This window comes from Nilaparvata lugens, chromosome 7, assembly GCF_014356525.2.
Source record: "Nilaparvata lugens isolate BPH chromosome 7, ASM1435652v1, whole genome shotgun sequence".
Classification (NCBI taxonomy): Eukaryota; Metazoa; Arthropoda; class Insecta; order Hemiptera; family Delphacidae; genus Nilaparvata; species Nilaparvata lugens.
Genome location: NC_052510.1, coordinates 47562810 through 47576761, shown reverse-complemented (window position 1 = coordinate 47576761; position 13952 = coordinate 47562810). Strand labels below are relative to the sequence as shown.

General features: G+C 33.0%; 1 protein-coding gene across 1 annotated transcript; it reads left to right on the top strand.

Moving 5' to 3' along the window:
- The first annotated feature begins 493 nt into the window (after positions 1-493).
- LOC111055342 lies at positions 494-8185 on the top strand. Its single transcript, XM_039432929.1, has 2 exons — positions 494-787; positions 6254-8185. The coding sequence occupies exons 1-2, from the start codon at positions 758-760 to the stop codon at positions 6851-6853; spliced, it is 630 nt and encodes a 209-aa protein (XP_039288863.1). The 5' UTR covers positions 494-757; the 3' UTR covers positions 6854-8185.
- Positions 8186-13952: the final 5767 nt, after the last annotated feature.

Below are 13952 nucleotides of genomic sequence, written 5' to 3'. Positions count from 1 at the left end.
TTGCCAGACATTTATAAAACCTTAATATTTCAAGAAAAGGCTAAAATAATCCAACTTCCTCAAATTATGTCACAGAACTTAACAAAAACAATAGAAAAATATTCAATTATTATAAAGATTACTGGTACCCTCTTTTCACTTTTTTATATTAAAACAACTGTTTCAAGCACTCATGCCATTTTCAAGTGTCAAAATTAATAATTTCAACTGAAGTGGACCTTTCAAAATATTTTATTAGGAAAATATTCGTTCACTGATGACGGCTCTAAATGATAACTATAAATTTAATTATTATAATTTCTTCGCAAAATTTTTGCAGTATTATCAAGCTAAATAACTGTGAACTACAATAACTTTTATTCATGGTAAACTTCACTCAAAATACTGTAATATGGATCAACATTTCTGCGTCAAGTTTGCTCTCTGCTCAATCAAATTGAGAGACGAAGCAGCAAATTCGCATGCCAGCATGAGAGCGATAAACGCGCAGTCAATGTCGTGCATTTATGGCGGGTGGAAGGGAGAGGAGAGGGTCAGGGAGAGAAGAGAAGGGGAATGTTATTGTCTCACAATCAAGAGACGGCCGCCGTCCGAACAAAACTGGCCGGACCCAATTTAGCAGCCGATGTCTTGGAGCTGTAGCCGTTAAGTGAGCACTGGCCAAAACATATAAGTTATCTCTGTCACTAATAATATTCGTTTTCCAGTTGGTTTTCAATAGAAAAAACTTGAGTGTGGATATTAATTGCTAGTAAAAATGGAAATCTCGACCTGGACAACCAAGACTGTAAGTTTATTTCGATTATGAGAAAAATAAATTTATATTCCATTCCTTTATAACTGAGCTTTGAAAATCATGAATTCATTTACAAATCAATATAATAGGATTAATGAAATACTGACTTTCAAAACAATAGATAATAGCTTTATTTGCTAATACTAGAATAAAATTGGATTGGATTAACTTCAGACACAACACAGTGAAATGTAATTATTTTATTGACCTGATTATGTAAATAAATGAATCTACTCTTTATATTACTTTTATTCAAAGCCAAAAAATTACTCATGATTGTTTTGTGAATGCATTTCACTCCTGGAATGTACAGTAGTTCGATTAGCGTACCGTAGTCTTTTGATTTTTCAGGGTATAAATGCATTCTCAAGTTAAGATATTCTAATAGGTATGTGATTTTTTTTAATAATTTATTGCAAAATTGATTGTGAAATTTTTATCATACTTGGTTACATTTTGTATGGAAGCATTAATTGATGTGTATCAAGTTCTTGATAGCACTAATGATGACTTTATTTCTTACGATAATCTTATAATATAATGTTATAAGTCATCAAAATGAAGTATATATTATATTTGATTCTCCTGGTAGGCTTAACTAACAAACTCAACCCTACTACCAATTCTTGAACTGAACAAGATTTCTTCAATTTTAAATCAGATTATCAACTGGAACAGAGTAAATACAGTTAGATAGGCTGGTATAGGCTATTCATGTCTGCCTCACGCTCCCCCTCCTCCCACCACTAACAAATTATGTTTTGGGTCCAACCATGATACCTCCCGTCATTCCTTTCATAATGGTTACCACTACTGCTCAGATGAGTCATTAGATACCATATTCTTAATTTTGTCACAAATTATCAATGGATGATTGAAGGAAGTCAACTTGGTCCAGAATGTTAGTTCCTGAAAGAAAGACTCTGGCTCAGAACGAATATGACAAGGCCATCAAGTTAAATGAGGGCGTGGTGATCCAAGAATACAGTTGACTGTTACGGTACCAACAAATGCCATCGAGTCAAATGATAATTAATCTTTACCGGTTCCTACAAATGAATCAAGTTCGAGGTGCCTTTCTCAATACACAATAATGTTCTAGTCTACAAATGAGTATAAGCTTAAATAAGCTAAATAAATCAACAAGCATGGTGATTTATCAAATAATTTCTATAAACATCACCAAACGTAAGTTTTATATCAGATACTGGTACTGGAAATCTACAAAGAGACTCAGAGAAAATATATAAATTCTGGAATAGAAGTCATACCCTAGATAAAAATAAATGATAGAATGTAAATACATTGGAGAAGCGATTGGCTTAGTGGTCGAGCTGATTAGCTATTGATAAGATACCGGTACTAGTACCGTAAATTCATTTCATCCTATTAAGTAAACTCAACTACGCAAATGAAATAACTTCTCAACTACACAAAAAGTGAGTTTATCATCATTATCATGCAGCTCATACTAGGATTAAAGTACCAATGTCATATAAGTTGTCTGGATTAGATTAATATCCTAGCGGCTGCTACCCCCTAATAATTCAAGACCCAACCTCTCTAAATATAATTTGTTATGAATTCAAAAATCGCTTAATCGTGAGTTTTATAGTGGAGAATATATAGACCATTACTATCTAGTGATTATTAGGTATGGTAAAATGAATTAAACTCATTAAACGGGTTAAAAATAAATCAAAGAGTTGAATTTTTCAATTTAAGTGGATAGAATGAATAACCAAAATTATAATCTCCTTATATATAGCACAATTGAAGCTCAAACTAACTAAAGGAGAGAGCTTTCAAGAGCATGACATTGTCATGATAATTCATTACTAGAGTTGGGTGCAAGCGGTGTGCCATGATTTGACTTGAGCAATAACTGCTTGCTATTAGCAGAGTCTCCTCAATCATTCTTTCTCTCTCTATTGGCAAATGGCAACTTCCTGCACATAAGTTAAACTCTACCACTTATTGCAGCCATCCACCTACACTGTAATCCATGTCCCTCTTTTATACATTAGCAATTATTTTTATACATGTGATTTTCGTTTTGCAATCAAAGAAAATGTGTCTTTTTAAAAATGACTTGATTTCCAAATATAATACCAGCAAAGTTTTGCAACGCTCGATAAATAGAACAGAACTGAGGCTTAGCTCTAAATACAGTACAATATTACAGTAAATATGATGTAAATATTACAGTAAAAAATATTAACATACAGTAGAATAACAGTTACAACATTGCTAAGTTGACACTGAATCGTAGGCACTGATAATTGCTGACAATATTTAATTAAGCCTACATGCTTGTTTTACTGTAATTTGTAGAATGAACAAGCCTTAATTTTATACTGTATTTCAAAACTGTACCTATACCTCTGTTTTATAAAGACTGTTTCACCATGAACAATAGTGTAATAGGCCTACTTGATATATAGGTTCAGTTTTAAAACATCTTTTGAAAATCTAATGACCCCCAGTCTATTCTTGCTAGGGCCAACGTTTTCGCCAAGACAAAGGTTGGCATTTCTATAAGAAAAGTGTAGGTTTTATTTCAGAAAAAATGTCTATTTGACATTTCAGAAAAAAAATTAGAAATTATGCCTAAGCTCAACTTACAACATGTTTCATGTGAGGTAAGTTAATAATGATGAAAATGATTCATGTAAAAATGCTTAAGAACTCTTACAGGAATTCAGTGACAATTCAAATAACGTATGTCTTCGAGAAAATAAATGAGATGGCTGGGGGTTTGCAATCAAAACGCAGAAAATAAAGATGAAGTCAACTATCACAAATTTTATTTGGAGAAAAACTTCAACATGTTTGATAATAACATGAATTGATAATTCCAGTTGGTTATTTTTCAAGTGAAAATTACTGTGATGCAACGTCACCCTGATTTTATAGGCCATTTTATAAAATTAAATCAGGAAGTTTTAGGGCTAGCGCCTATTCTTTCATTCCGATATTATTGTAATTGTTTTCCAGTGAATTCATGAATAAAATAGAATAAATTTAATAATAACACCTATGGTGCCATCTTCAGTGTGACAATCTAAACATAAATAAACAACACATCATCTTGGTGATGACATCTTAACATTGATCACATCTTTCATCATGAATAAATATTGTCACTATACATCTCACCACCAAACACTGTCAGAGTGCAGAAAATTGTTTGTCAACATAATAATAAATAATTGAAATAAATTTCCCATTTCCAAGTAGAATTTCACTGACAATGAAATGGAAAATCACCCTAGACATTCGACTCGTGTTATTTTCTAGACATGAATGCAATTTTGAATCAAACAAATAAAGCTTTATCATTTCTTTGTTGCCATGTGTGAGGGCAGCGAAAATAACAAACCAATTCCAAGAAGCACTATTATTTTGATGAGTGCTTCTAACTGAACCTTATCGCCTGACAATAATAATCAACATCATTAATTAATTGACTGTTCTAATTAATCGACCATGGACTTCAATGATTTTGCGTGCTTTTTATAGATTTCTATTCAGCTAAATATAATTCATGTTTCCTCCCATCCTACAATGATGCTATATGTAGAGAATATTTTCAGAAACATCTACAATATACGTAAACTGAATTTATTTTTGTTGCAAAACTAGCCAGTCATTCATCAGTTTCAGAGCTGTATTTCCTGCCTACCAATGAAATATTTATAATGTGAGAGTTCAATATTGTTCAATATTATCGCACAATTAGAAATTAGTCGAATGCATGTATTGAGATAATTTATGAATGATTGTCGTTGACCTATCGGCCTAAGGCTGATTCACATCAATATTAGCATAAATGTACACCGTGCTTTGATAATTTCTCATTCAGCAATATAGAGAGAAAAAAATTTGCCGAGGTTATCAGTGTAACAATAATTGCTATTACTGTAGACTCAAATTGCAAAACATCTACTTTTATCATGGGTGGTTTATATGGGAGATACGATAATTGGCAAAATTCTTTGTCTTTATTGTTGTCTATATAATAACATTTTGTGAAACTTTTTTCCAAATACAGTATAGGCCTATAAGAAGAAGATACTCTAAAATATCATGAGTATTATTCTTTTAATTCTCATGAATTCACCTGTTTTTACTTGTTGTTATGAAACATAACACATTTAGCCTATTATGTGTTTGATATTATTGTATTTTTGCTGAAATTCCCATATGTATTGTTGAATATATATGGATTAATAATAATAATTCTCTATTTACATTGAATTACTGTATAGTTGTAGTCAAAATATCCATACACAAGGATAATTAGACAGTGATGCGTGTGATTGAGAATCTTACTCAAAATTGAAAAATAAAACTTTTTTGTGACTTAATTAATTTGGTCTGCTATCCTGGATCTGCCATTCTGAAAGTGGGTTCATTTAATGGGAAGATGATCACGCGAAATGCTACATCGTTTTAATATAAAATTAAATGGTTAATTCCACACATTAATAAGTCGAAACATTCCAAAGATGTTTGTATGAAAAATATATCAAGCAAAAAAAATCAATTGAAAATCTGACCTATCACATTTCACAGTGTTTAAAGTGTTCTTATAAAACACTTATTGCAATATTACTTCACATCCTCAACACTTTTAATAATAAAGCCTGTCACAATTTCAAATAATCAACCATAAAGCTGAATTTTCACACACCAGAAAAGTGACAGTGTAAGTGTACAGTGAGAAATTATTTCCATGAGCTCAAATAGTATTATTCATAGTCGCTAGGCTGTGCTGAGTGAGAACAGTCCAATAAGAAATCATTGAGATTATATTTTTACTGTGGCGGTCACTTTCACTGTCACTACTGGTGAGTGATAATCCAACTTTACTCATTTGAGAGAATAAGACGTTGATGTACGGTATTCAATACCACTATATTTGTTCAAAATCAATTTGAATTACAGGTATTGACAAATATAGTGGTATTGGCTACACCAACGTCTTATGTTGCGTTTACACCACAGCTATCAACAAAATGTTCATTTTTCCGTCCTAATAGATTCTATTAGATTGAACGGAACTTGACAAACACATATGTTCATCAAACACATCCGGAGACCTAACTCCGCCTAAAAAGAATTTTTCATCTCATTTCATCATTTGTATGATAAGTTATGTTAAATCTAATAGAATCTATTAGGACGGAAAAATGAACATTTTGTTAATAACTTTGGTTTAAACGCAGCTTGATTCTTCCAATTATGGAAAAATGCCACATCTCAAATTATTTACTCAATTGTTTCACCACAGGATACACTCGGGTGAAATTTACATTTCCATCCTGGTCTCCTGCTCTCATTCAGATTATGATTAGATTCCAATTGGGGTGTTTTATCTTGAATTCTATCTTAAGAATTTTGAGACGCTAGCTGATTTACATGGAATATTAATAGTGTTTTGTCTTTTTCCAGATTGTTCTAGTCACATTGCTGTTCGCTGCTGTGGTGCAAGCAGCTGTGATACCAGAGAAAGACAGGTGGCGCCAAGATGAGAGTTGGGCAGAGGAGTACAACCTAGTTGAACCACCCCCCAACCAAAGACTGCATCTCGTCAACTTTTTCGAAAAACCCCACGAGAAATCGAAATCGGCACCATCAATGAGCCTGAAGACAATCATCAAGGCTTTATACCAGCTGAACGCGTTTGATGACAAATCTGCAATGGAAGATCAGAATGTTGAAGACGATAGACAAACTGATGAAGATACAAAACTGGAGGAGCTGAACCTGTCTCCAGAGGCCACTTCGAAGTCTCAGCAGCAAGAATTCAGTGGCACTCCGTTCAACATGGAAGATACAACAGTGCCTCAGTTATCCGTCGAGTTATCCGCGCCAAAGGAAAGCGACACTTTTGAGTCACATGAAGAGACAACCCGAAGTCTCGGCATTCTACTTGAAGATTTAGTTGACGCCGCTCACCTACCCACTCATGTCGAGTCCGACAGAACTGAAAAATTCACTCACTCATTCCGTTATGGGTATGGCATACCCTTCCATCCCCAAGGAGTGTGAGATGAAATTCATCATCATCAATGATATCTCTACATTGACAGCTTAATGATATGACATTGATTCTTATTGATGAATATTGCTAGCTTAATACATGTAAAGTCAGTGAGAAATTGATTCTCATTAATGGATATTTATAGCTTAATACTTGTGGGGTTAAATTGACCATCATTAATGATATCTCAACATTAATACAGTAGCTTAATATTTGAAAAGTGAATGGCAAATTTATTCTTATTGATGAATTTATAGCCTAATACTTGTGAGATGTAATTTATTGATCATCATTGATGATATCTCAACATTGATAGCTTAATACTTGAAAAATCAATGAGAAAATGATTCTCATTAATGAATATTGATAGCTTAATACTTGAAAAATCAATGAGTCTTAATCAATTGTAGACATTCATTCAAGGAAAAACCAACATTAAACAACCTACAGTTATCTATCGCTAGTCATAGAATTAATGAAATCAGCTTATTTTAATGAATGAATTTCTACGTTTTTTTAAGTGTATGGGATATTTTTCAATCAATGTCAATGACTTTATAAAAAAATTGAGATATCTTGCTTGAACCCTATTTTCAAAGTGATTTTTTCTCTTTACAAAGTTTATATTTCAACTGTGTGTTTCAAGATCATTAACTGAATGAAATTAATTTTATTCCAATGAACACACATTAATTTCTTCAACTATCAAGATTAATGCATTGATTATCAGCTTAAAGCATAATTGAAAATTAGTTATAGGATCTCATTGGATTGACATTGAAGTCACTATTTTTATCAACTAGGAAGCAAAATCTATAATTTATTCTAGAGGAATTCCATTGAAATCACCCGATGGGATGGATCACTTGATGAGTTGAATTATACAATATAGGTACCTCCTGTGAAAATATTGAGTTACCACTAGTGTTATTCTACTTGTGTTACCGATGGCAGATTAAAGGAGCAAAATAACACTACACAGAATACTAACATTTTGTCTTGTTTTATTCTCAGTAACCTTTTCAGTTCTACATTAAGTACCTACCTACTCACAATTTTCAATGAGATTGATTGATATTTTTTATTCTATTCAATTTCATAGAATATGAGTCTGTTTACACTCAATAAAGAGTTTTTTTAAATAACTAAATTAACTGTTTTACTAAGCAGATTAATGAACCACAAATTCAAATGTAAAATTTATATGATAAAGTATTTTTATTTTTCATCTAGCTATCGAGAGAATGTTGATTCGCATCCTTATTTCATTGATATACAAATATATCATACAGGAACAGCCTTGTAAAATTCAATTGAATACATTGTTGTTATATCGTATTGTTCTTTTTCTTTTATCAATTAAAATAAAATGCAAACCAAATATTTGATAGGGCTACTTCAATGTCCAATTAGAACGAGTTACTAGTATCCTAAATATTTCATTTACTAGTAATTGTTTGTAATTAAAGTAAAATAGGATTCCATGAGGATTCCTAGACTACCACTTTAGACTTTTCTTGGAAATGAATTTATCCAATGGATGTCTCTCATCTCACCCATGATTCATTTCTAGAGCTCATTCATGAATAGTAAAATAACATTATTCCATTTAGGTACGTTATTCCTGCACTACGCTGTATGCTGCTTTTATGCTTTACAGTAGCTAGGCCTACCTATACTGGCACTATATTATTTTATTGTATATTTTATTTCAAACTTGCATGGTGAAAGGTTTTTCATCAGTGATGAGAAATGTATCAGTATTAAATTTTTCATCCTCCATGTTTGAATTCTTTACACATTTTTCAAATAAAGAATGATGGAAAGCTATTTTTCAAAACGAGTGGAGAGTTGTTCCACTACATAGAACATACTAATATAAGCTGAACTCTTATTTATTATTAGAGTTACAGTCCCTACTCTACTACAAATTATGAGAATGATGAATGAATAATATTAACAGAAATAATATTCTTAACTGTGATAAGTTGGTAAGTACACAGAATCATGTTATACGACAGGTCTAACATGCGATAATTATAGTAAACATTGAAAAATTATTTCTCAATTTTTACAATAATATTTTGAAACTTATAAGGAAATTGAGTCAATTTAGCTCAGAAAATTAAAATAAAAATCCAGTATCTATTCTAGGAGTGCTACCATTCGTATAAGAGATTTCATGGTCCACAGATCCAATTATTTAATAGGAGACACAATTTGATTCAAGTTGATTGTGCTTCACTTCCAATCCAATGTCATTCAACTGGATTGTTAAAAGGTCAGATTTCACTTTCGTAATGATAAGAGTCATGACTGAAAGACAATATGATGATTGATTTCATGAATGTGGAGTCTGAATTATATAATAGTATTGTGTTTGAAAAATCCATTCAAGTCAAAATGAATCAGGCCAATCTAGGAGAAATGTATTGAAAACATACGAAATGGAAAAGTTTGTGTTTGATCATTTTCAAATAGGCTTATTATTGTGCTTTCTTCCTAAGGGCTGAACTACTTTTGCATTTAGTTTTTAGTTGAATCGGCCACTTTTGAATATACTACTACTTGGGTTACTTGAAGATGGCATTAGTAGCGGAAACATGTCGTGACGAAATAACTTAAAAGGGTACTCAGATTTATATTTTTATTCATTTATTTATTTATTTACTCGTGGACAGAATCACAAATCATATAAATATGATTAGGAAGGAACAACAGGCTTGGCCCAAATCTATTCCATTCCCAAATTTCGATAAATTAATAAAATATATTTATAGGCTAATTATTTTATTGAATGTGCAATTGATGTTGATATATTTATATGAAAGCGGAGAACGCTAATATGCTCTTTAAGAAAATGTTTACGGTATATACTTTACCAAATTTCAAAGTGATAGAAATGACAGAATCTTCTATCAATCATAATATCTTCTCAATGATAAATTGAGAGAATATTCATAATGATATTCAAATTCATCAATAATGGAATCATTTTTACATCATCCACTTAAAGATACACTGGAAATATTTGCTACAATGGGTCATATAGACTATTAGGACTTATTTATGAGGTAAGTATATGATTATGAGGTAATTTGAAATTGTTGTCAATTATTATGATGTCACCATCACAGCTTATTATCACATATAACGAAAGTTATTATCACAGATAACGAAAGTTATTATCACAGACTGTGCCACTTGCCATTATATTACTGCTGATTCGGCGATATCAACTAGGCCTACTCTATTCATAGTCGTATAGTAGCTCAGTATAAAGTAGGACTTTTCGAGAAATAAATACAGGTATTGACAGCCCGTTCATTTAATATTTGGTCACTTTTTGTTACGGTTTGTATCAAAACAAGAGTTAGGGTTGTAAATAAATGTGTAATGACTTCTATCTATAGATATTCATGCAAATAGGCTACAGGTGGCATGATCCACCTGATTTTCCCAAGTTTTGACACATTCCCAAGTTTGAACACTATGTGCCGGGTTGCAGAAAAGCCGGTTAGATTTTAATCGTGATTAATCCCACGAGTACCAATCAGAAAAGTAAGTCGTCTTATCAAAAAGGCTCTGATTAGTTTTCGTGAAATTAATCAGGGTTAAAATTTAACCGACTTTCATGCAACCGGGTCTATTGTCCAAACAAAGTACCATCAACTCTGGCTTCTAAACATAATAGGTTAGAATTAATATTTTCGTAGGTACTGTACCTACTTTGATGATTGTTTTGATACAATAGATTGAAGTACAGTATTCTAGATCTATTTCTGACCTATTATCTTTGCAAATTTCGTACAGTAACCGGAGTGCCGCTCCCCGCCCCACCTACAAAAGATGTCCCATCTTGCATCACGAGATGGTCCCTGGTTTGCATCGTTTCAAATGGGATCCAGGAGCTATCTCGTCATGCGGTGCCTTTCAAGCTTGGCTCTCATAGAAGGTCCATGCTAATACTGTTTTAAACCAGTTTCATGTCTGTCTTCCAGAAGTTTCTATCTTCACTGCTAGGTAGCGTTGTAAGTAGTAAAGTGGTGCAGGAACTATAGTATATAGTGAGATCCACGTTATAATGGCAGTTGATAAAGATAGAAAAATAGCGATGCCGATTCTCTGAATTAATTAATTATATTTCTACACTGCCAAAACATAATTGGCATAGTTTTGGACCTAGAAATGGATAGTACCACCGGCTTTGTCGAATGATAGACAAGGATAACAAAACCAAAGTTGATCAAATACTGTCATTATAACGTGGATCTCACTATAGTGATTCTATAGTCATTGTATAAAGTCGTACAAAGTGGTACTAATAATGTCCTTATAATAATCCAGACATCAAAGAATCAGTATCTCATGGAAAAATAAAATTTTTACATCTTATGAATATGCAAGTAATAATATAGGCCGTATATAAAGACTTACAAATGATAATAACTTGGAAATAATACAAATACTTCATATTTAATATAAAGTTACTGTACTTTATAACTCACAGTTTCTTCATAATATCGTACCTGTATACTCTTGTTCTGATGTAGATAGGTTCACTTTATTCACTTCGAACTTTTTTTAGCATTTGTTAGAATGGGGAGTATTACTTATTGTTACCTATATCATGTTTTCTGTATCAGGAATGATGCCAGTTTAAAGTGAATGTCACTAATTGTTATTAGTTATTTTTATTAATAAACTATTATAAAGTTATTAATAATTTATCTCCATCTGAATGTCACTATTTAGGTGGAGGAGAAAAGTCATGTTCTCTATTGGCCGATAGCTTTAACGGCTATATTGCTGCAAAAAATTTATTTCTTCCCGCCTTAATTAAGCTGGGGTTTTCTTTGTGCGTAAATGCCTTCGTTGTCCACGACAGGGAGAGAATCTCAGATTGGGTTAATTTCAATTTGTCTACATAACATAAAAGATTATGTTCAATTATACATTATGTTTAATTATGTTTTAATGGGGCTGGTTGAGCTTATACTTTTTATATTATTTAATGGTAATTATGTTGATATTATTAGAAATGTTTAATTCTTCTATATATAAAAAAGCGAGATGGCACTCACTCACTGATGACTGACTGACTGACTGACTCACTCACTCACTCACTCACTCGCATAACTAAAAATCTACCGACCGAACCAAAAACGTTCAAATTTGGTAGGTAAGTTCAGTTGGCCCTTTAGAGGCGCACTAAGAAATCTTTTGGCAGTATTTTAACTCTAAGGGTTGTTTTTGAATGACATAAAAATTGTTATTGGTGACATGAATGCCAAGATTGAGAGGGAGCCCTGCTACCACCGACAAATAGGAAAACACAGCCTCCATTCAGAATCAAATGATAACGGGGTGAGACTAATTGACTTTGCTGCATCCCAGAGAATGGTTGTTGGAAGCACCATGTTTGAGCGCAGAAATATACACAAGGCAACTTGGTGCTCGCCAGATAATACGACATTCAACCAAATTGATCATGTACTCATGGATGCTAGACATGTGACGAATTTACTAAATGTCAGAACCTTTAGGGGAGCAAATGTGGATTCAGACCACTACTTGGTGGGTGCAACCCTTAGAGCTAGGCTGTGTAATGTAAAAAAGGCATCTCATGAAAGGCAAAGGAAATTTGATGTTTCGAAATTACAAAATGAGCAAACTGCTGGCCAAGTTCATGAATATATAAGAGAAAACCTACAGCTTGAAGATGGGGGGACAATATCAGAAATGTGGAGTAAGTGCCAAGAAACCCTGAGGAATGTTGGAACAGAAATCCTTGGATTCCAAGGGAGAACACAGACAAGCAAATGGTTTGACCAGGAATGTCGGGATGTAACTGAGGAAAAAATAAGGCATATAGAAGACTTCAGCAAGGTCAAAGGACAAGGACAGCCATGGAGCACTATAGAGAGCTACGTAGGGTAGAGAAAAGAGTGCACAGGTTGAAAAAAAGGAGATTTGAAGAGCAAAATATATCACAGCTGGAAGCCTTGAACAATAGCAATGAGACAAAAAAATTCTACTATGAAGCAAACAGGCAAAGGAAAGGATATATACCTAGAACAAATCTCTGTAATGATAAGGATGGAAATATAATAAGTGAGAAAGCTGGAGTTCTGGATAGATGGAAAGAGCATTTTCAAATAGCCTTAAATAGATTAACCTCAAGTGACCAGACTGAGCGGCAACAAAGGGTGGCTTGTCACCATGAACATCAAGCAACGCCATCACATGAGGAAGTCCGCAGTGCAATTAAAAGGTTGAAGAATGGCCGAGCACCTGGAAAGGATGGGTTGCCTGGGGAATTCTTCAAGTATGGCGGGGAACACCTGCTAAAAAATATGCACAGAATTGTATGCAAAGTATGGGAGGAAGAATGCATGCCGGATGACTGGAACACGGGGTTGATATTCCCTATCCATAAAAAAGGAGACCTGATGAGCTGTGAGAACTATAGGGGCATAGCTCTACTCAACATTGGATATAAAATTTTTTCAAATGTTCTGTTTGAGTGCTTGAGGCCATTTGCGGAGAATATAGTGGGAGATTACCAGGCTGGTTTTCGACAGGGGAAGTCTACAATTGATCAACTTTTCTGCCTACGACAGATACTGGAGAAAACGTGGGAGTATCAAATAGACACATTCCACTTGTTTGTGGATTTCAAGGCGGCATATGATTCCATAAGAAGAGAATATTTATCACTTATCTATAATTATTTATCACATTGAAGGCTCAAAATTGATTTATTGTACCATCAATTGACAAGTAGGCTACTGTACTCACACGGTACTTAGTCATTAAGAGAAGTGGGCCTACCTATCATCTAATCATCGTCTTCCATAACAGTATTTTCCACTCTGTGGATTTTGGAACAGTATAATTCATTTTGAATGAAATAATTCAGTTTTTGATTTCTAAAAAAATTAAGAATAATCTGAGGAGGAGAATAACATTATTATTTGATACTGGATCCTTTTTATAAGAGACTATGTTTGTAGTTCTAACAGAATATGGTCCTGGATCCTACAAAATTTCTTCAACATGTGAATAAGATAATATTATAAATATTCTAAAAACATTGATAAATTT